General features: G+C 54.2%; 1 protein-coding gene across 5 annotated transcripts in view; it reads left to right on the top strand.

Moving 5' to 3' along the window:
• The window catches only part of LOC144120712 (zinc finger protein basonuclin-1-like), a 325,073-nt gene extending 302,257 nt beyond the window's left edge, over positions 1–22,816 (top strand). For 4 of the 5 annotated variants that reach the window (XM_077653367.1, XM_077653370.1, XM_077653368.1 and 1 more), the window contains 2 exons: positions 5,111–5,367; positions 18,985–22,815. In XM_077653367.1, coding sequence (XP_077509493.1) covers positions 5,111–5,367; positions 18,985–21,873 — 3,146 coding nt within the window. In that variant the 3' untranslated portion in view covers positions 21,874–22,815. Of the gene's footprint in view, positions 1–5,110; positions 5,368–18,984 lie in introns of all 5 variants that reach the window. The other variant, XM_077653371.1, reaches the window with a different exon arrangement.
• The last annotated feature ends 539 nt before the right edge of the window (positions 22,817–23,355 follow it).

Genomic DNA, 23,355 nt, shown 5'->3' on the forward strand with positions numbered 1-23,355 from the left:
CTGACGATCGCTGGTGTCGTTATGGGAAGGTTGCAAAGAAACCATATGTAAATGCTCGCTGCCCGTCTAACGGATCACAGCCGCCTATAACTTGCAGCTAAGCATCATGGACGATACATACGCGAGGCCGTTCGCCCGAAGTTTTCGCTGTAGTGTCGCTGCTGAGGTGTGGCTGAAAGCTCATTTCACTGTGACGTCATAACTGTGGGTTGCGATAGGCAACGGGAAGACGAACACGTACAAACAGCCCATCTATCTTCACGGGAACTATTAACGGGGTCAGCTAATTTGTAACGGTCGTAATCAATTAATCACTAAGACTCATAAATGCGCTCTACAAAACTTATAACTTCATGATTTGTAAGATTATAATAGTTGGTAAACTTATACTGATGCGCACTTTTGCCGTAATGTTTACGTGTCGCAGACTTCACTTCGGAATGCGATGCCAAAAGAAAAAAAGAACTGTTTTATTCTGTAGAATAAAACAATGTTGCTTTTTTTTTGCCACCGGTGGCTTGAACGCTCCTTTTCTTAAAAATTCATTCATTCATTCATTCATTCATTCATTCATTCATTCATTCATTCATTCATTCATTCATTCATTCATTCATTCCATGTACCAAAATGCCGTGTCCCAGGAATAGTGCGTGGTCCCAAGCAAAAATAAATACAGCCGATGTTGCAGCACCCATATCCAGGGTACTGAAGCTGCCAGAGCTCTTTCGCCGCTTTAAAATCTGCGAATCCTGAGCTCATTAATAAACAAATCTGAGAGCGATCAACGATGACCGGCGATGTTATGTCATTTGGGATATATGGCTGCTTACAAGCCGTATCACAGCCGGAGAGCAGCCACATGCCGCGCCTAATGAGTTTTCATCGCCTGAAGCGTTTTTCGAAACTGACCTCTCCTTAGTAAAGCATGTTGCCGGACTTGTTGGTTTAGCATCTCGAAACTTGGATGAACACCTTGGCGCCTGTCCGTCGTCTAGACCCTCGTCTCTTTTGTGTACGTGAATTTTTTTGCGCCAAGGTGTTTTTCCAAGTTTCGAGATGACCTCTCCTGTCGGGCCCAAGTCGCCGATCCTTCCGATTCCTCTCGCGCTGATCGCGCTCTGCAGAGACTCGCGCTCTGTCTCAAGTTGATTCCATTGCGGCAAGAAAACGCGGACCCCGCATAACTGTGTACTGGGAAGTATAGTACATACAGTAGACACAAGTGCTAGCAGTATAGTATACCCACGCACACCCCAGCTGCTTCTTGTGATACTCATATTTGGCGTGATGCTGCTCGGATCTTCGATACATATGACGTCACAAAGAGCCAGTGGCGCCATTAACTCCCACCTAATCGATCGTTTTATCGCGCTGTCACTGCTTCCGTTGATGTGCCTATGGCTACTTTATATCCCCGGCTCTACATACGTATACGGTGCGCGACCCAGACCCGCGTCCGCGCAATCTACGCTCGCCTGGCGTCGCGCCTTGTTGGCATCATCACGCGCGCGCTTCGTGAAGTGGCGAGGCAGCGAGCGAGCGCGGTCGTTACAAGTCGTGAAGCAGCAGCCATCCCTGTGCGGCCGCGGGCGATCCTGGGCAGGCGGCGACGCCCCCCGATCGGAAACTTGTCACACTGGCGCGAAAGCGCGCCGCGGGTGCCTCCATCCACACCGTTGCGAGGACGCACGGCCGGGGGTGCAGCGGAGGGGGCGATCGCGTCGGCGCGATCAGAAGTGGAGAGGCCGTCGTCGCGTCGCCCCATTAATCGGCCCCGGTGACTGTCGTCATAACTGCGCGGCGACAGGCTGCCCAAGGCGCGTCCCGTTCGGCCCAGCGGGCCCCGCGGGCACCATTAGAGCGGGGAGGGCAGCCCTCATCAGTATTCCGCCGAGTCAGGGATCCGGGATCAGCGTACCGCCGGTCGCTGATCACCGGGGCTTGGCCGCCTGTCGCGCCCCGTTTATAGATTGGCCGACCGGTGTGTCCTTGCGAGATACTGTGCACACTCACGGAACAGTCTGCAGCTATATAGCGCGTGAGGTGCCCGCTCTCACGCTGTACTACTTGGCCCTTCCCTTTACCTTCTGCTGCAGGAGGAATTTTCGGCACTTGAACAGAGCCATGCTGCTGACGCGGATGAATTACTTTTGTTTTGGGTGGAAAATAACTGTGTCCAAGACGTCCAGAGCTTCGAGCTCTAAAGCTGGCTTGTCGTCCCGCTGAGGCGAGCCAGCCATTGCACGACAGGAAATGCAGAGTGGGATTTTATGGTGACGGTACATAACTATAGCGGCAATACTCGAGGCTGGCGTGCACTGGTGAGCAGTTGGGGCAGGGTGGGTCGAAGCGGAATCTGTAAAGGTATAGCGGTCAAGAGATCCCTCTAGTTTATATTATTAAATCCAGGGTGTTTTGAATGTTGTTCACCAGACCCTGGCTGAAGTTTAGCACCGCGGATAGAATGGGCTATAGCTACTGAACTCTCCGCCAGCCGACCTCTCCACCTTTCCTCTAATCGAACTTTACTATCGCTCTGCTAATCTATGGACCCTTCTATTGTGTGCGCACAGTAGTATGTGCTCTATGCAGTGTTGCGAACACGAGTCGCTGTGCCGAAGCTGATCGCAACTCCACACAGCGTGACCTGCGTCACCGAAAACAGAGGGCCTGTATCGTCCCTGGATGGATTTTATTAGGCGGCGTATCGGAAAAAAAAAATACTTTGTGCCACACGATCAGACGCCACGCAGCTGTTTCGTTCGAGTAGAAGGTGCGCGGTTATATATTTTGTAGAGTCGGGCGTCGCTATTGACGATACCGTTTCTTTAGTTTGCAGTGGGTGGTATACGATGGCGAGCTATTTGTTGTCATGGGCCCGCCAGCAAGCTAGACTGCTTTGGAACCAATGCCCGCGCTCGTATTTTCTGTACTTTGAACAGTCACAGGGTATGGTGGCTCTGGTTGTCTTGAAAGAGAGAGATGTCTTTAATTAATAAGAATGGGATGTGACTACGGCTGATGAGTTTAAAAAAGCCTGTGCTGGTACCCCTTACAAAATTTCTTTGGAGAGTCTATAGACTGTCAAAGACTTCTGCCTATAAGGTCTATAGACTTTTTATGGACAAGCTAGAGAACAGTCTATAGGCAATACAAATCCTATAGACTGTCTGTATAGACAATCTGTAGATTTATGACCATACACTTTTAGTAGACTTTTGTCTATAGACAGTCTATAGACTTCAAATAGACAGAAATAAATATCTATAGGAAGGCAATAGAGTCTAAGAAGTCTATAGACTGTCTGTAGACCATTGTTGTAAGGGGTTTATTCGTACTTCTTCTGCCTCGCATCCCCGTCCTATTTGCGCAGTCTTAACTTTCCTCGAAATGAATCAGCTAGCATGCAAGAACGTTCTACTTCGAGGCAGCAGTGGGAACAATCGCAGAGCTGTCAACGCAGGTGCCTTATGTGACGCGGTTGAGATTGCTGCAGTCCTGAAGATGGCGACACATCGAATGTCGCCGTCGCCGCGCTGCCGGCGGCGAAGACCGCAGGAACAGTTGTGACCTCTTTTCAAAAGGGGGCTAGTGTCAACGCTGATTGGCTGTCAAAAATGTCGTGGCGCGAGCCTCCGCCATTTGTGGGCTTGAGTGCGATGTCCAAGGACTCTGCGCGCTCCGGAGCGAGGAAAGCGCTTGATGGGCGCCTACGCTTTTGCTAGCGATGTTCGACGCGACGGTTGATTGCACCGTTCTCTTCAAGACCGTGGTGGAAGTCCGTGTGCGTGAAAGGGAAAATGAACAGCTGCTTTGTTAATATAGGTGCAGTGTGCTCTACTCCCGAAACATGTTCCTTGATGGCAGCTTTACACCTTTAATTCCGCTGCTTTATAGACGTTGTGCTGCCATCTTTTGGAGGTACGCAGTAACACCGCTCACCTGAACTATCTGAGTCGTGGTGGTCGTGCCCTCTGTATGCTATAGTCAGATACAACTCAAGAACGAAGCGGCTTTTCCCCGACAAAGGACCCTCTTCCAGTCAATGGCGTCGGCCGATTCTCATGAACCTGCTAGCTTTACAATGCAGAGAGGGGACTATCCCCTTTCATCTATCACTCCGTGCATTGTCACGCTAGCAGGCTCATGACAATCGGCTGACGCCATTGGTTGGAAGGGAGTCCTTTGTCAGGGAAAAGTGTCTTCTTTCTCGAGTTGTATCCGACTGTAGTCATCGGAGGCCAGTAGTTCCAGACCGGTGGGTCTTTTCGTGATTGCTATCAGTGACTACTTTAATGAAATGCCTAAATTCAATTTCTTTGAGCGGGCGGAAGCTCAAGTTATTCTACACGGCCGTCGCTGCGTGCATGGCAGGAGTAAGTGTTGGCCATTCTTATTCCCGTTTTTCTAGTCTCATCCACTGTTCTGAGTATTTAAAGCTTAGACTGCACCACTGGCATAATGTTCGCATATTTTCAGTGCAGTGCAAGTTCACGTCAGTTCGTTACCCGACTTTCAGTAGACAAAAGTCTACTAAAAGTGTATGGCCATAAATCTACAGATTGTCTATAGACTGTCTATAGGATTTGTATTGCCTATAGCCTGTTCTCTAGGTCGTCCATAGTCTATAGACTTTATAGGCAGAAGTCTGAAGACAGCCTATAGACTCTCCAGCGAAATTTTTGTAAGGGTTACCACCCAAACCAAACCAAACCACTTGCAGTAATTTAAAACGCCAGTGCTGATATCCCAGTAGAGTGGAACTACGTATGAACCGAAAAAAAAATAAATCACAGGAATCCTATCAGCGAGAAGCTAAGGGGGAGAGCTGGGCTCAACCGACGTTTCGCGTGTGCTTCGGCCGTTTCTAGCCGGGTTTCTCGGACCAGAACTGCCGTATACCCGTTGCAATGCACGTTGATAAGACCGCCGCCCACTGCATGCTGTTTGCGTATACGTCTTTCAATTTGGGCGATGGTCCCTGGAGAACAAAGGGATCGGGAACGGAAGGGGGCGCGCAGAACCGAGCAATTAAGGAAGCGCGGCGGAGTGTGGGAACATCGCAAGGCCGTCGCTGACCGGCGCGTTTCTGCTCTTCTTCTCTCTGCAGCGCTGGACAAGTTGTGCGACCCTCGGCGGGCGGCCATGGTGGTGGCGGGGGCGGGTGGCGGCGGCGCCGAGCCGGTGCAGCCGACCAGCGCGTACGACATGGCCTCGCTGGTGCTGTACGGCAGCCAGGCGGTGCCGGTGCGCCTCAAGATCCTGCTCGACCGGCTGCTGAGCGTGCTGCCGCACGACGACGTCATACGCGTACTGCACAGCTTGGGCTGGACGTACGAGGACTACGTCCGCGGGTACATACTGCAGGTGAGTGAGCCCCGGCCGCGTTCTTAATGGAGTTGCACAAGGCGACATTTCTTAGGCGCCTCACAGCTGACCGTCTTAGGAGCGTGAGCTCTTACTCATCGCGTTTCTCGATTTCTTGGGGTCTGCTACCACTTCCCTTCGGCGTGAAATTTCCAAAGTCCGAAGAATTCAAGATGGCGGCCCCCATGGTTAGTCGATATAGCAACCCAATTGGTGATTGATAACTCTATTGATTGTCTATAGACTGTCTATAGGATTTGTATTGCCTATAGACTGCTCTCTAGGGTTTGTCTACAGAGAATCTATAGACTTTATGGGCAGAAGTCTATGGAAAGTCTATATAAACTTTTTGTAAACGTACTTTTTGTACTTTTTGGCAAAATTTTTGTAAGGGTTCAACATAATATGCTTTCGGTACAGTGCAGAAGTACGTGCGCGCAAATGTGTGCGTTAGAAAAAAAAAACGTTTACAAGCAGAAATGTGATGGAGAAAAAACGAAGATGCTGCCACCGCCTGGAAGACGTTGAAGTATAACGAGCGTTAGCTGTTTGGTTTTACTAGAATTGATGTGAATGAGATTAAAGTGAGGTGCACCAATGGAAATACGAATTGGCGTCTTGGATTTATAGGTGACGTCAGCAATCAATCACCAATTGGATATATCATTGTCGTCAGCAATCAATCATCGATTCGATATACTAATGACGTCCCCAATCAATCACCAATTGGGTTGCTATATCGATTAACTATGGGGGCCCGCCGGAATCTTGAATTCCCCGGACTTGGAAAATTTCACGCCGAAGGGAGGTTGTAGCAGACCCCAAGAAATCGAGAAACGTGATGAGCAAGTAATGAGGGAAACGCTAAGGCGCCCGTGTGCTGCGCGGTGTCAGTGCACATTAAAGATCCCCAGGTGGTCGAAATTATTCCGGAGCCCTCCACTACGGCATCTCTTTCTTCCTTTCTTCTTTCACTCTCTCCTCTATCCCTTCCCTTACGTAAGTGAGAGGGAAACGCTAAGGCGCCCGTGTGCTGCGCGGTGTCGTTAAAGATTCCCAGCTTGTCGAAATTATTCCGGAGCCCTCCACTACGACACCTCTTTCTTCCTTTCTTCTTTCACTCTCTCCTTTATCCCTTCCCTTACGGCGCGGTTCAGGTGTCCAACGAGGCAGATACTGCGCCATTTCCTTTCCCAAAAACCAATTATTATTATTAAGAGTTAACGCTCTTAAATAGATTAACTACCGTGCAATTGGCTCTTACCAGCCGCCTTCCCCCGCTCCCTACTGCACACACACAGGCACTTTAGCCCGCGGCTGAACAGTCTCCAAAGCTTTAACTTTTAGCCTACAGAATTCGCGGCGTCGTATGTATACTGACCGCGGACGCGAACTTCACCCGCGCGCCCTTTTCTCTGCCCTTGGTGGCCGCGGGCGTCGCCTGTGTAGGCGGCCGGCCACGGACTCGAGACGCGGGACACATCTGCGTGACCGTGGCTAAAAGTCGCCGTGCTCTATTGGCGTTTCAAAGTCGCCTGCAGGCTGTCTTGAGAGAGCGTTCAAATTCCAGGCTGCTAACATGAGGAGGCAGTCTTCGACGTACGCATAGCTATTATGTATTCGGTCCCAGAAGGCCGGCAGCTATTACTACACATTCAGTCCAGAAGGCAGTGAAGTGCTATCTTTCATATCACACTCTCGTAGGCTGAGCGTTATCTATAGAGAGAGCTCCAAACCTTCATTTTTCCATCGTAACGGTCTTCTTTTGAGCGGCATGGGTTACACTGTTTAAATGATGGTGTGGTGTAGAGTAAAGTCGCGGACAAAAGTCTCTGGACCACGCGTTCCCTGAAACGAAGGCGATAATTCTGATACTAGCCGGTGCTGGAGTCCACGCTTGTGGAGATGAAGGAACAAAATTCTGACTTTCACCGCCACAAGTGTGGTCTCCAGCCTCCGGCTATAGTAGCAGAGCTACCGGCTTCGTTTGAGGAACGCGTGGTCCAGAGACTTTTGTCCCCGACTACATACATGTAGTGCATGAGGCAGACGTAGTTAAGCTAACGCATTTACTTCGGTCTCTGCCAGCTAACACGATCTGGATCAACTGGGATGCTAGTCACGCTCATGGACGAAAAGAAGCTTCTCACCCTCGGCTAATTGTATCACCTTTCGTATTAGGCTTCAGCACGCTCGCCTGGAGCGCATGTTGTAAACGAGCGTAGAGTCGAGGACCATTGGTTTATCTGTAGCTAAAGAAACGAGCAGATCGAGAGACGAAGAGGTCAAAGGTTACATAGCGTTCTTTATGTCCCTGTCTCTGCCTCCGTCCATTGTTGTATATATGGTCAACATTATTCCGAAGGCTGTTCTTCTGGGGATTTGTCTTTCGAAGACATCTGAACTAAGCGCGAATGCGCCGGCTGAGTTTGTACACGTAGTGTACTTGGTGTCTGTAAACGGTGTTCCTCCTCGCCACTGTAGTACGAAGGTTCTTTAGCCGCACTGTCGCGCGTCCAACAGAGGGCGCCGTCTCATCACGCGGTGACGCCTCCGCCTTTCTGAACGCTCTCTTCTTCAGGAGCAAGCACGCACACGCACGCAGATAGAAAAGAGCAACCCTTTGGCTCCCGCTGCTCCCACACCATCGGCGTGACAGCGCGCCGATGGCCGTACTTACCACCCCGGTCTGAAACCGGCAATGAAGCATTTCCGGAGAAGGCCCCGGTCGGCCGATCGGCGTCTTTGTTCAACCCCGGGTCGGTGCCGACTGCGCCGCAGACGCCCGCATTGTTCCGTCCGGAACCGACTGTCGCCGTTCCTCCGACCAGGCGCAAAAACAACGACGCCTGGAAGCGAGCAGCGCTGCTTCGGAAATTGTAATAAAGATGTCCGCGGAGGCGTCGCGCCGTTGCTCCTAACGAGCCCCATCCGAGCAGCCATAAATAACGGGTCTGGCGCAGCAGAAACAGCAGAGGCAGTGCGCACGCCTTCCGGCCCCGTTGCTGGAGGACCCCTTTGCTCCCCGCGCGCTAAGCTTTGCTTTTTCCCGGTTCACCCCCACCCCGCTGCTCGGCCTCTTGTTTTCGTTCATTGTCTCTCGATCACGACCCTCTCGGCGCGGATCTCGGGGCTCAGCGGCCTCAGCTGGCGAGGCCATTAGGAGACAAGCGTCCCTGAGGGAGAGTATAGGGAAACGTTTGTTTCGTGGGCAACGAGTGCCTGCCCGCACGCAGCTTGGGCCTCCATATCTACGCCAAGCACGAGTCGTGGCACGGGGCTTCGGAGTTGTCACTCCGTGGAGGCAGTGATTTCTGCGGCAGCAGTGTTCGGGGCCTACTAGGGGGAATGTGTGCTCCTCAGGATGTTGGCGTGAGAAGCGAAGACGTATTCAGGCTGAAGCTGCGCTGAAGGCCAATGGACTGCCGGACTAGGGGGACCACCCAATCCTGGCTCTGTAGTTGGCTATTGGATCCAATGAACAGTTTTATCCATTATTACTTCGCATTGATTCCTTTTACGAGTCGTTTCAAGACATACCATGAGGACTCGCGCTATATGTGGAGTTGAAACGAATACACGTCGACGTGACGTGTGTAAGGCCCTTGCCCCGCGTCCACTTTTCTTTCTTGTTTGCATTGAACGGAAAGTGGTCGTTGCGAAGGGACAGATCTGCGAGACTATCTGCCGACAGAAGCTTCACAGGGTCTGGAAGTTCTCGGTCGACCTTGGCAGCCAGTGGAGTACCACGCTCCCTTATAAGCCGCCATGTCAGAAGCGCCATGCGCTGGAGAAAGGGCACTCATACCACCTCTACCAAAGCTATGCGTCGTTCCTGAACGTGCACGGAATTCCAACGGACATCATCCAGCCCCCAAAGTGCTTGTATACTTCCCGGCCATACCCAGCGGGGGAAGGGGGGTCGTCAAGCAAGCCAGTACATCGGCGAGGAATGATGTGTCCACCGCCCTCGTATGCCCTCCCTCTGACCTCTACGAGCCGTGGCAAGACACGTTGCCCCTGTCTCGCTGCTTGGTCGCAGTGGCGGCAAGCAGCAGCAGCCCCCGCTCTCAGGCGGGAGTCCATCCCGGAACCGCAGGATGGGACAACAAAGAGGACAGCTGAGACGCCGTAATGACAGACGCTGGCCGACGCCGCGTAATAGCATCAGGGGCCATTGTGCCGCCAGCGCCGCCGCCACTTGGTCCGACGCGGACCCTTCACCGCCGCGGGGAGGGGAGGGCATGTTTCAACAAAGCGGGCGCGCGTTGTCCCCCCGCCTCAGCGACGACGGCTTCGTGCCTTCGGCGAACGACAACCGATGATGACTGCGCCGGTCCCGCCAGGGGAGGGAGGGTCCCCCGTGCCCGCGGCGCGATTATCGGAGGAGGCCGCTCCGATCGGCACCGACGCCTTTTGTCTTGGCGACAGCGCGCGGCGGCGGCGGCGCGGTTGTTTGCGCAGGCCGTGTGATCCGGCCGCGCGTCGCGCCGCCGCCGCCGCCGCTGCAGCGCCGCCGGTTGCGCCATGTCCCCCGAGCTGCTTTTCGGCTCGCCGTAAATGCTCGATTCGTGACGGAACCATCAGCGTTCTGCGATCGCACCCCCTGCCCGCAGTGCGGTTGGTGGCGGCGTGCACAGCGCACCGGTCGTTGCGGTGTCATCACGACATGGTTTTGACACAGCGCCGGTTTGTCCCTGTGTGCGCCGCATCTTGCTTTTTAACCGTTCGCCTGTGTCGACGACCGTGGCGGTGGTTTCACTGTGCTGCGAGGGGTGCACGCAGCGCGTGATGTCATGTCGGCGGATTCACTTAGTGGACACCGGCCTGCCATTGACCTGTGTCGAAATGGAGCGAGGCAGGCCACCGCGCAACGTCCAGTCGTGCCCGGCGGTCTCGATACGCTCGCGCGAGGAAGCGATTCGGAACTGTGTGGACAGCGCGCACGGAGAGAGGTGTGAACGCAGCTTCCACCGTGTGGCGAGGCATCCGGTCATTTCCGATCATTTCGTTGAGAGGAGCAGGCTTCGGACTGCTCGCTTTTTTAACCACCGCGGCTGATGCTGCGTCCGGAGCCGAGACTACGCTATTGTAGAAAGCGAGTGACGTTGAGTGTAACTGTACACATACGGGGCTGTGGACGAGTCTATAGTTGACACCTTGCTGCGAGGATCAATTCTACCGTTGACGAGACAGTTAAAAAGGTCCGTATATGTAAACGTAGGTTTTAAGCACATGGCTTGACCAGCCGCGTCATTAAACACGTGCACAGTTTGCAATGTTCATGACTCCGAATGCACACCGAACCGCGCAGAGACCAGCTGCGTACGCACAAATGCACAAACGTTGCGCGCAGTGGCGGTTTCTTGGCGGTTGAAGCGTCTCCCTGGAATGTATCGTGGAAATATTTACTTCTGTAAGCCAAGTTCTAACTGAGTAACAGGATAAGTTCAAGCCTGCTTCGAATCAGCATCCGAAAGACTATAGGTGTTCTAGCCTGAGAGCTTTCTACATCAACTTCGGCTCGATTTTGTGAATAGCCAATTTCTTTGTAGCCGCTTCCTCCGCGGCATTTCACGAATGGCTTTCGGTAGTGTTATCACCGAAGTATGTCCATATCTTGCTTGGCTTGGGTCACACAGCGCATTTCTTGGTCCAACCTGCACAAGGACCAACAGCGGCGCGCCGATAAAGGACAAACGGAGTCTGAATGCTTTCGAAGAGTAGTGTTGTTCGAAAGGGCGCCTTTCCCTCTGTACAATATTGAAAACTGGGCCGGACATTCCGCCCTTTAGTTGTCTTTGCCCCTACTCGTTTTATGTCGAGGGTTTGACGGCGTGTTCCCTCGTGCTCTTTATCCTTCGTTAGAGCGAGCGCGCGTCCTTTTCGTGTAGCGGCCCTGTGTTTTGAGGCAAGGAATGGCGCGCCCCTCTCCGCTTGTCCAGCCGGTCTCGCTAAGCGAGCAGTGGTGGTGGGGGGGTTGCAAGGAAGGCGAGTTGTAAGAGGGGGGGGCTACGCACATCCGTGAGGAGCCCGTCCTCCCCGAGGGGGCCGGCCGCAGCGGGAGGGTTGGTGTCGCCATTGGCCCGTGCGGCGGCGGCGGCCACTGTCGCCTTCTTGCTCCGGCGACGTCGCGCTCCCCCCCCCCCCCCTCCCCCCCTTCCTTTCGCGCTGTCGCACACCTGGTCGCCCATTGGACGCATCGACCGGTCGACGGGAGGACGACCCGCGCGTCCTCGCCACCGGCCGGCCGGCGGACCTGTCCAATGGCGGATGCGCCCCAAGAGAGGACACCGCATTTTTGCTTCTTTCTTCTCTTGTCTGCTAAGTCGCTAAGAAGGGGCAGAAATCAGGAAGGAGCAGTCTCAGTCGCGGATGCTTCCGGCGCCCTGATTCGCTGGCTCGACATGTAGGGTCCCCTTCTGCGCCGACATCCGTAAGAGAGGTATAGGGAGGTCGCTTCAGCGGTCCTCACGGACAGAGAGAGGTATCGGTCGTTCTGCCGCGCCACTTCGCAATAAATCCACGGCCCGTTGTCACTACTCCGGAGAAATTTCCGGCCATGATCGTAACGTCAGTCCCCGCCTGCAGCCAGCAACCAGCAAGCACCTCAACGTCAGCTTCAAGGGTCACATACGAACAACCTCCCTCTCAGACTCGTTCGATCAACTCCTAACTTCTTTACTTAAGGCAGGCTTCCCAATATCGTTGACTCATTTCGGAGGAGCTGAAATGGTCCTAGCCATACCACCAGTGACGTCATACGGCAAAGCCGTGAGCGCAATACGAGTATAAGCAAGGATAACTGCTTGGCGACAGCTATCGTGGCAGATGCTGCATTCTTGAATGGCAGCAACCAATACTCAGTTGAGTTCGTGAACAATGCAAAAAGCAAAAAAAAAAGGTTACATAAATGTGAACACGGTGATTATTTATGCGGCCAGCGCTGCTTAGTAGATACATTCTCTCCCTTGTTCTTTCGAGCATCGCTTCTATCCTAGCTTCCATCCCAGTGAGGGTGTCATCTCGAGTGGAGCCTGCGCTCGGGCTAGGGTTCATATGCAGCGGCAACAAACGTTTATTCCTCGCCGTGCTCGCCTATGTCCTAGTGCTGACCCTTCTTTGAGGCGCCGCATGAATGGCGTGCCGCGGCGCAAAGGCACCGGCGCCGACCTGCGATGCACTCGAGTACGCGACGCTCGTGACATCGCGTTCAGCCGCCCGCGCATATCGCGGCGAGTCGTGTCCTGCCGTGCGGTGCCACACCAAAGGCTGCGGTCGCGGCCCGCCTCAGCAGAGCGGCGCTTCCCCGCGAATGCAACGCCACAACGATCGTCGGGGGTGGGCGCCCCCTTTGCAGGGCCCCGTGTATCTGGACACGACGCCAGCCATCACGCGCCTCGGCGGCGCTCGGGAAAAGGTCGCGCCACTCACTGTCCGCTGCCGTGGAGAGGGCAGCTGCCGCCAACGCGGGGACGCGGTTCGCATCGGCGCGGAGGCGGTCGTCGCGCACAAAAGCCTCTCCCGGCGGCGGCGTGCTGTCCCGCCGAGTCAGCGTCGAGCCTTGCGCGGGCGTCCATTCGGCGGCGGCGGCCCTAAGGAGCGCGACACGCTCGGGACATTAGCTTTTGTCCCGCAAATGGGCCAACAAGACCGGCTTTCTCACCGCCCGCGCGCGCGCCCGGTCGTGAGCGGCGGAAGCGTCCGCCGCCAAGATCGTCGTTAAAAGGGACACGCTGTGGTGCTGTACAGGTGTTGGGGAAGCGGCGCCGGTAACGGGGCCATGGCTGCTGGGCAGTCTTGTGGCCCGTCTCGCCTCAGCGCACGCTCTGGGCGGTGCAGCGGTCGGGCCATTCCGCTACCTGCGACACACACACGCCGCGGCGGTGGTGGCGGAGCTCGCGTTTTGGCGCGCAGAAACGCCATTCAATGCTAATGCGCGCTGAGCTAGCGAACCTGAACATCCAAGGTCCCTGTGGCGCTTTCGTGTATGCTGCTCGACGTCTTCGCATTGCTCCGGAGGCACCTTGTGCGCTTAGCTGCGGTTATAGAGGAGGCAGCTTCGAATGACTCCTGTTGAAAACAATCTCGTGATGGCAGTGCACAAACGCGCGATTCGGGTAAAGTCGATCTTCAGCCAAGAGCGAAGTATTAACAAACTCGCGGTAAATTTTCTGACGCGCCGTATATATGAGCACGTCCTGTGATTTACTTGCTTTCTAGGAGTGCGGCATGCGGCTTGGAAGCGGATCGCGTGCAGCTCAATGCTGAAGCATTAGTACATAAAGGAACTCCTCGCCACCTATAATATATGATTAAAATCATCTGCAGAGTTTCAAACGGTTCATCCTTCGTCTTATTATTGCGCCCTTCTGGGGACACCGCACAGTCCGCGTTCCAACAAAGAGTATGTTAAAGTTCACATTCATGGGGCGTATAGCCATTCGGCTACAGAGTAAAGTTTCATAGCTTAGTGAAAATTGTTGTCAAAGATACCCTTCAAAATGTGTACTTATAATCCCTTTACTTACCTTTAGAGATACAGTCATGTAGCCTCACGCATGGTGCAACAGCGTCGTTCCCGTTTCGAGTTGTTGATAACCTCGTCACAGGTGCGCGCCTCCAGCATAATTTGGTGGAACGACTGCACCGGTCAGGCAATGGTTAAGGGTTAGAGATATGGCCAGGAACGAACTTTTGACTACATCAGGTTTGGAGAAGGCTTAGTAATTATTGATAATGTAAATTATTCCTAGACAATGTATCCTGTGATACTAAACGATCGAGTGTCTTCATTATGAAAGCAAGTAGTGGTTCCTCTTGCAGGAGACTGGACAATGGTTCCCTAAAAAAATTAATTTCAGTCCTGGTGTATGTGAGGGTAATTACGATTCAGAAGAGTACTTAACCATTAGCATTTAGCTGAGCCTCTTGTACCATAGTAGCTTAAGCACTGGAGAGTAACTGGGCAGTAGAGGCTATGGTTAGAGGTTCGAGTTTATAACCAGGATCATTTTGCTCTCAACTATGAAGATCGCAAGAATGTTGGGTAGCTTTCCACTTTGCTGTACTAGCCGTGTGGCTGCGCTCGGCTGGACGCTGATGAGTAATTACTCCTTTGATTTAAAACCAACGTTGTTGAATAGGAGACAATGGCTTACGAAATGCAATTAGGGTGCATTCTTTCTCCAGGTCATTAGAAGGCCCTCAAGGCGTCCCATCGCGTGTATATATGCAAAATCCACTTGATCGATATCCTTTGTATTCAAAGCAGTAGCCCTCGTGACCGCAATGACTGAGGCATTGTGAAGCCTGTCTGGAGGCCGCTGCTGGTTTCTCGTTTTATGTGCGCGTAAATTTGCAGTTGTTACTAACGTGGACGCAGCATCCCTGCATTTTGATTAGATTTAACGCTTACAAAGTGCAGAACGCTGATATCCAACGTTAACGGAGGAATTTAAATGGCGGAAGAATTTCTATTTTCGGCATAGCAAGCAGGACTGTGCATGCGACTGAAATTCATTCTCAAGCATGCAGTCAGTCTCTCTATATGTGCTCATACGGTGCGTCGGACCTTAATGGCGATTCAACTTCGCCACTAAATTTCCAGTTCCATCATGGTCGCCGTCTTTCCTGTAGAGACGAAGGAAGTTCTGTTTAATTATGTCACGTTTTTTGAGTGCCGCAATCAACGCCTTCGCAATAAACGCGGGCCGTGGCTGTAACAAGACCCTGGGTCGTGTTAGACATGCGCTCTTGTTGTAATTAAGCTCACCAATGGAAGAGGTCTCGCCACGCGCGCGATGCAACACAATGGGACCAGCTGGGGGAAGACGCAAGTGTTGAGGACGAAGTGAATGGAAACTCGGCACCTGCTCCAGCCGTCGGTCGCCGAGCAACAATCGAAAATGTGCCGGGATGCCTGTCTTCATATCGCCGTCACCAGGTGCCGATTGTATTAAATTAGGGGGGGGGGATGAGAGAGACGACGAAGGGAGTCGTTAATTAGCCGTCGTATTTCCTTTCATGTATGCATCCTGCATGCATTTTTTACAGCTCTATAACGTACAGGCGCAGTTTAAGTTTAGGACTTTTTTTTTTGTTTCTTACAGCAGACAGTTGCGCTGAAGAGACAATCACGCTCGCCTCATGGACGCATTTGAATTGTGTATATATATATGCTGGCTGAAACGTTAGCTAGGTGGGTTAATACGTTACCATTTACTGGACATAGTGGGATAGGCGCAGTGCGCCCATGTCTATACACAGTTCAATAAAACGTGTCCGGTTTTATTAGAAGGGACCGAATACATGGTTCCTTTAAAGACCCCCGAACTTTTTCTGGTCCTGCAGAAACCCCTGTGTTCGAAGTTTTAAATACCGCGTGCGACGGTATATAATCTATTGACCGTCTGTAGACAAAGGAAAATTATGTCTGTTATAGAATTTAGTCTATAGATAGTCTATGGACCACCTATAGACAAAAGGAAATTGATGCGGTTATAGACTTCAGTCTATAGGTAGTCTATGGACCATCTATAGACAAAAGGAAATTAAGGCGGCTGTAGACTTTAGTCTATAGATTCTCTATAGACTATTGAAAAAAATCAGTGTAAAGGGCGTCTATATAGTCTATAAAAAGTGTATAGACAGTCTATAGACCATTTTCATAAGGGTATAGCCGTACAATCTCCGTAAGAGTTAAATGAAATGGACTGATTAGGTGGTCCTTTAGTCAAAATGCGTACTACAGTAATTATTAGTAATTATGCACTCATGAACAGATGGGGTGGCCTCGAGCACGTGGCAGCAAGTTTTGGCTGTATCAAACTCTAGATCGGATACTTCTCGGACACACCTGAATGCGAACCAGTATCGGATAGGGCCAAGCGAAGGAGCATGCTTGTATACAAACCACCCCTTTTCCTAACTTCTATTCTTGCGAATAAGTTCATACAGCTGTACGTCTGCTTGCTTCAGCCCGCGTGCGCGGATTTCTGTACAGTACTCGTCATACTTAGAGGGAACATGAGAAGTGAAAACAAAATAGGGCTACGAAGAACACAAGGAAGTAGGAAAACAAGCGAAGAGAAAAAAAATCCACAGAGAGCTCGAGAGGAGGAGTTGAGCTCCTGGTTTGCGTTTAAACCTACTTTTCATCGCGTGAAGAGCCGGTTTAACCATTCTTCTAGTTACCTCTAAGAATGACAGCTACTGTATACATAGTCTAGCTACACACGTATTGGCCAGAGGGTCCATTGTGCGACAGCCTCAACGAGTCAGGATCTGTTCAAGCCACGGAGCACAGATTTATACATTACGGAAGCAGGGCCAGTCCCGAAGGCAGGGTGAACTCCGCCAGAGACACGTACTATTTTCCGAAATGGCTGTTACGGCCAAACAAGAAGTGACACATTCGCTTCTTGTCCGCTTAGTAGACGTAGACTTATCAGGCAGTCTGCCTTCTTTGGGTACATAATACAGCGCGCTGTCAAAAAAAAAAAAAGGCAAATTCGAGTTGCTGCTCTCCAAGACTATCGTCACTGCACGCAAAAAAGCGCGACGCCACCGCTAAGCCAGGCGTACCAAGTTTGCTAACGCTCGAACTTATTTGCATACTGAAATACGTTTCAGCGGACACCCTGAAATAGAGACTTCCATCCCGTCCTTCTTTCACTCATGCCACGTGCATCCGCGTTCCCCGGTGAAGGAACGTGCTGCTCTGAATAGACATTTGAACATTCACGATTATCCCCACCAGCAGGATGGCGCGACGCACTTGAAAGCTAAGACTTTGTGTATCGCTACCACAAAGCGCGTGCGCAAGGGGGTGGAAGTGGGGGAGGGAGAGAGGGGAGAGAAGGGTGGAAGAGGACGAAAGAAAGCTCGGCGGAGCACTCGCCGTCCGCGCCGAAGAGCGTGCACGTGCTGGGCGAATACGGCGCGTGGCCAAGCAGCAGCCAAGCATGCACCGAGGCTGCGCGACTCAACCGAGCAGCCGCAGCAGCAGCGCGGTCGCCCTTTTCCCCCGCGGCCCGCAGGCGACATCTGGGGCGCGCTGACAACGGCTCGTGTATACACTGCAGCCAGCGGACGCACTGCGCCTGTTTCCAACTCGGCCGTGGTGTGTCGGCGCATATTTGGGCTACGTGCGCGAGAGCCCCGTCCGGCCGCGGCGCGTGTATTTGGAGAAGAGGGCCAGCTCTTATCAACACAAAGCGGCTGCGCGTTGCATGGAGACGACGAGATGCTGCGCGGCTATTTCGAGACTCGCTCGCGCAAGCACCGCCGCCGCCACCACCACCAGCGGCGGCAGCGGCCGCCGCCGCGTACACGATTTACGACGGGGGGGTTTGTGCTCGGGGTCTTCGAGGAGAGCCTGCGCTCTGTCTCGCCGGCCGTCGTCACGCCCGCGCAAATAAACAGCGGGTCCGCGCGCTCTGCTCCGGCGTGTGTCGTCGTCCGCACACGCACGCGCGCTGGATAAACTCCGCGCCGGGGGTTAAACAAAGCCTTTGTCACCGGCGCGTGCGGCGTGGCAGCAGAGGGGCTTCCGGTCCGACGCTGTCCGTCGCTGCGTGCAAGAACACCCCCCTTTTGGCTCCCCTCGGAGACGGAGGCCGTGTTTGGACGCGTGCCTTGGCCATCGGCGTCGGGCGCCGTGGGGTGTAGACGCTCTCAACTGGCCGTCGCCTTGCAGCCCCCCCCCCCCCCCCCCCCTCCACGCTCCAGCCCCGCTATTTTCGATAACGGTCTCTGGTATACCGGACGTCTCCGGAATTCCTTTCGCAGCTCCTGGTTCCAGACGCTGCCTGGAGAGAGAGGGTTAATTGTACACACAGCAGTGCTTGGTTCTGCAGTGTACAGGATTGCGTCGTCACGTGTTTCTTTCTCGCCGGTGTCTTCGTGTGGTGGAAACAAACTCGGGTTGAAGGAGCCAGAACCGGCCTCTTTCAGGATGTTGCCACCGTGCACCGTCCGGCGTCAGAGCTGCTTGGAAGGAGTGGCAAAGAGAGTCAGAACAGAAGCACAACTAAAAGCGAGAGACTATAACTGTGAAACGTGAACCGCAGCTCACTCATTTGTTATTTTGAAACGAGGATGTGTACAATGTGCAACGGTTTCAGGATCGAAGAGAAACGGCCTTCGTTCGGCACTCCGCTGCAAGCAGCATCTGGTTAGGGAGGCTCAACTCATGAATATGAACCGCTACCTCTTGACTTTGTAACGTTGTAGCGCTAACAGGCTGAACTGTAGTAGTGAAAAAAAAGAATGTTTCTAAAGCTTGGCGTATTGTATACATAGTTTCGTAGTAAGGGCCTTTTGCTTTAATTTTTTTGTTTGGTGTCTCTTCTGAAGACTTGACCATTTGTTTATCTTGTTCTAGCTTTAATTAAACCTTGAGCGCTGGCTGCGTTCATTAAGCACAGACAGGATCCACGTGTAGTTAATGAACACGGTAGCAGCACCTTTAACTCTGTTGTGCACTGACAGATGTAGTGAAAGTAGAAGTATTTCAAATGGAGGCGGTAATAAGGATGGAGAGAGTCATATATCCTGCTTTTGAGCGTGCCCCGGAATCTGTCGTTCACGGCGTGTGCCCTTCTCCCTTCGCAGGATGCGCACGGCATCGTCCTGGAGCGCTGGAGCCTGGCGAGTCGCGACGAGGAGCCGACGATCATGCAGCAGTTCCTGCGGTTCGCCGAGACCCGCGCCCTGGCCCACCATTTCCTCACCAGCGACGCCGCCCCGCTGGCGAGCCCCGCCGCCGACGGCCCGCCGGACTCGGACATCAAGAAGTTCCTGGAGCGCAGCTGTCGCTCCGGAGTGGTGCCCGCCAAGCCGTCTCTGTCGCTGTTCGGCGGCAAGTTTTCGTCTTCCGGCGACGCCTCCCTGCTGACCTCGCGGGGCACCATGGTCGTGAACCGGGTCCCTTCGCTGCGCCACCACCACCACCACCACCACCCGCCGTCGAGTGTGAGCTCGGGACAGTCCGTGTCGCCTCCCGCTGTGGGTTGCTCGCCGGCGGCTAGTCCGCTGGCGGCGCTCTCGACGTCGTCGCCGCTGAACAAGTTGCAAAGCATGCAGCCGTACGACTTCCGGCAAGCGGACCGCCGGCCCACAAGCCCCGACGCCGCCGCGGGCTGCGTCACGGACAGCGTCCGGGCTCCCGGAGCGACGCTGATGCAAGGTCACCACCATCATACTCAACACAACAACAACAATAACAACAACAATAGCAGCAGCAGTCCCAAGACGCCGCTGTCGTCTCCCACGCACAACCACAACAGTTTCGCAGCGCCGTACCCCAACCACAGCTCGGACCTGAGTCTGTCCGAGGGTCCCTCGGACGACGAGGCCGGTGACGCCGGTGCCATCAACCTTTCGTTGGGTGTCGGTTCCATGGACTCCGTTTACGCGGCGCGCAAAGTGAAGCACCTCCGCAAGTCCGCCAATCCCATGAAGCGGCGCTGGAACCCGATGGTGTTGAGCACTCTCACCACTAACCCTGCCACTGGAAAGCGCAGGGTTCAGTGCCACGTGTGCCTAAAGACCTTCTGCGACAAGGGCGCCCTGAAGATCCACTTTAGCGCGGTGCACCTGCGAGAGATGCACAAGTGCACCGTGGAAGGGTGCAACATGATGTTCAGTTCGCGCAGGAGTCGGAACAGGCACAGCGCGAACCCCAATCCGAAGCTGCACACGCCCAACCTAAGGCGGAAGATCAGCCCACACGACGGAAGAACGGCGAATCCTTTCCCGCTGCTTCCGCCGTCGACGTTGCTCAACTTCAACAACGCCAGTGCGCCGGGCATTATGCCGCCCTCGTCCCTTGCAAGCGCGCTTCACGACAAGCTCGGCGCTGTGCAGGAGAAGCTGGCCTCCCTCTGTTCGCCGCATAGCGTGCTCGGGTCCAGCTGCCCGCTTCCGGGCGACAGCGCCCTGAGGCTCACCACGCGAAAGAGCAAGCAAGAGGACAGAGCGACGTCGGCTGAGCAGCCGGACGACCGGTCGCCGCGTCGCAGGGACTTCGGCGGCGTCAACCTTTCTGTGGAAAAAGAGGAGAAAGCCGTGGAGCCCCGGCCGAGCGTTGCTGTGCTAAGTGAAAACAAGGGAGTACGCAAGCGCAAGGCGCTAAATCCAACAAAGTGCGCCGCGGTCACCAGTGACGACGACCTGCAGTATGCCACCTCGGACGAGTCATCGAGCAACACGTACATTGACCACAATGGCCTCATGGAGGAGTCCAAGTCAGACGATGACATGGACGACGTGGACGATATCTCTACGGACGGCCAAGACGATTCCAAAGACTTCGATGTCGACGACGACCTCGACGACAAAGACACAGACGGCCACATGACGCCGTCCCCGCCGCCGATCAAGTTCAAAACCGAGCGCGAGGTTCCCCACTGGAACTTCGAAGTGGAGCAGGGCAAGATCGGCGGCATTGCAGCGACGATCAAGAAGGAAGAAGAGAAGCCAGAGACGATCCCGAGCAGCAACAGCGAACCGCGAACCTCCCCCGTCGCCACCAAGCGGGACACCTCGGTCGAGGACTTGTCCACCAAGAAGGACGGGGAGAGGACGTCGCCGGCGGCGAGCATCAAGACGGAGGACGTGGCTGAGAACCCGCTGCGGCACCTGGAGTCGCTGTCGCTGGGCGCCTTCGCGGGCCTCGTGCCCACGGCTCCGCGGAGCCTGTCCTCGGGCGGCGTGTCCTTCCACGCGCCCGGGCTGGGCCTGGCCGACGTGCCGCGCGACGTGCACGACGCGTGCCTCCGCGACTGCTCGCCGCCCTCGTCCGAGCAGCACATGTCCTCGCTGCTGCCGGTGTACCGCGACGCTGCGCTCGTGGGTCCCGGGCTGGAGATTCCGGTGGACAAAGAAAATCCCCGGCGGTGCACAGCCTGCGGGAAGGTGTTCCAGAACCATTTCGGCGTGAAGACGCACTACCAGAACGTGCACCTGAAGCTGATGCACAAGTGCACAGTGGAGGGCTGCAACGCGGCCTTCCCGTCGAAGCGGAGCAGGGACCGCCACTCGGCGAACCTCAACCTCCACCGCAAGCTGCTGTCCACGTCGTCGTCAGAGAAGGGAGGCGCCTCCCCGTTCCTCGACAAGGCGCTGTTCCCGTACCCGCCGTCGGACTTCTTCACCAGACTCTACGACCCGCAGGGCCTGCCGCTCAACCTGGCCGACGTGTACCACAGGCTGCCCGAAGGGTTCGCGCTGCCGCCCAGCTTCGCCATGGGGCCCTTCCACCCGGCCGCGCTGCTGGGCCACCCGTCGGCGACGGGCGGCGGTGCCGATGACGACGAGGAAGACTCGCGGCCCGACAGTCGCGGCGCCGAGTCGCCGGCCAGCTCCGGTGGCGTCGGGGGCGGAGGGGGCGACTCCCGGAGCGCCCCCAGCCCGCCGCGAGACGTCCCGCATGACGACGAAGACATGGGCACGGACAGGGAGGACCGGCCATCTTCGCCCGTCGCGGTGGCGGCCACGTAACGTCGGCTCCTCGCCGGCCGCGTTCCTCAGGACTGCAATGTAACGAGTGCGCGGCCCGTTCCCCTCCCCTCCCCCTCGTTTTTTTTCTTTTTATACCCGCCCCCCTCCTTCCTGTACAGCACCGCGGGGCGACAGTATTCAGCATCTCTCATGTCCCACTCCGCGTTCCTCCACATCTCGTTCACGGTACAGATCGCGTGCTCACGAGGGTCCGTGCGTCGCTGTTAGCCTTGCGCGGGGCGCCGTTGTGTTTTGGCAGTGACCGTACATACACTGCCTCTGAAGCCGGTTCTTTTTCTTCTTTTTTTTCTTGTGATACGTCTGCGAGTTGCCAGACTTCTCTGGATCTGAGCTAGCTTTGGCCGTCCCCCGGCTGATATGCTCGACCAACATGTCAATCGATGCACATCGCGTTGATTCGCTGTTTTCACTTTGAGGTTTTTTTTCTTCTTTTGCAGTGCGAGGTATTTTCCTCTGTCTTGCTTGTTGACGCATGCGCCTCGGCGACAGCGTCGCGCGGGCCCTCGTGACCACAAAACCAGTATAAACACAGACACACACCCACACACTTCATTTCGAGCGAGAGGCTCTGTTCAGGCGTTCCGTAAACCAAATGCTCTTCGTGTGGTTTGTTAAGTGTGCGCGTTCACTGTATAGAAAACAAGAAAAACAACAACGGGCGCGGGACGCACGCCTCCCGAGCGCTGGGACTCCTCAAGGACTCCTCGAGTGTGTGCGCGTGTTCTGCGCGGCGACAGTATCAAACCGTGTGTTTTTGTTGTCCGAATTCTGTTTTTAAATTATTTCCACGTGGCGGCAGGCGTCCTGTGCGCTGCCACGTTCACAAAACAAGATGAACCTGTTTCAAGCGAGACATTAAAAGTGAAAAAACCTTGGGATGAACCCGATACCAAGGGACTTGCCAAAGTTGGAACTCGTCTCTTTTCTTCGCGTCATTGGCGCCCAGGCAGGAAAGCAAACGCCTGCATGGAGCCGCCTTCAAAGCAAGAACAAAAAAAACCAACAAAAAAACAAAAAACGAAGCGATAACGCGCAGTGAAACGACGGTGCGCTCACGAAGCGTTAATTGTGTAGAATCATTCTTGGTCTGACAGACTGACATTTTCGATAAAGAAACAGAGAAATGAAAGTGCCTCACTGCAGAGGCGGGGCGTAAACCGCACGTACACTTCCGATTCGGATCGAATCAATTAGGATCAATCAATAGGATCGGTCCTTTGCTACATGGACACTTTAAATCGCCATCGCGCTTCATCCTGTTCGATGTCAAGCTGGTTCCCGAAACACGATCGAGACTGCAGAGCTGTACTGCTACCTCGAACATTCAAACTTAAAAGATGTCGAAACTGAACTGCTTGCTTGTGCATAATTAGATAATTCTACAGCAACAGCTTGATCAGCGGCCTGTTCTTCACCTGTACTTGAATTCAAGATTTTTTTTTCTTCCTGCAACTTTAACAC

Source organism: Amblyomma americanum, chromosome 2, assembly GCF_052857255.1.
Source record: "Amblyomma americanum isolate KBUSLIRL-KWMA chromosome 2, ASM5285725v1, whole genome shotgun sequence".
Taxonomy (NCBI): Eukaryota; Metazoa; Arthropoda; class Arachnida; order Ixodida; family Ixodidae; genus Amblyomma; species Amblyomma americanum.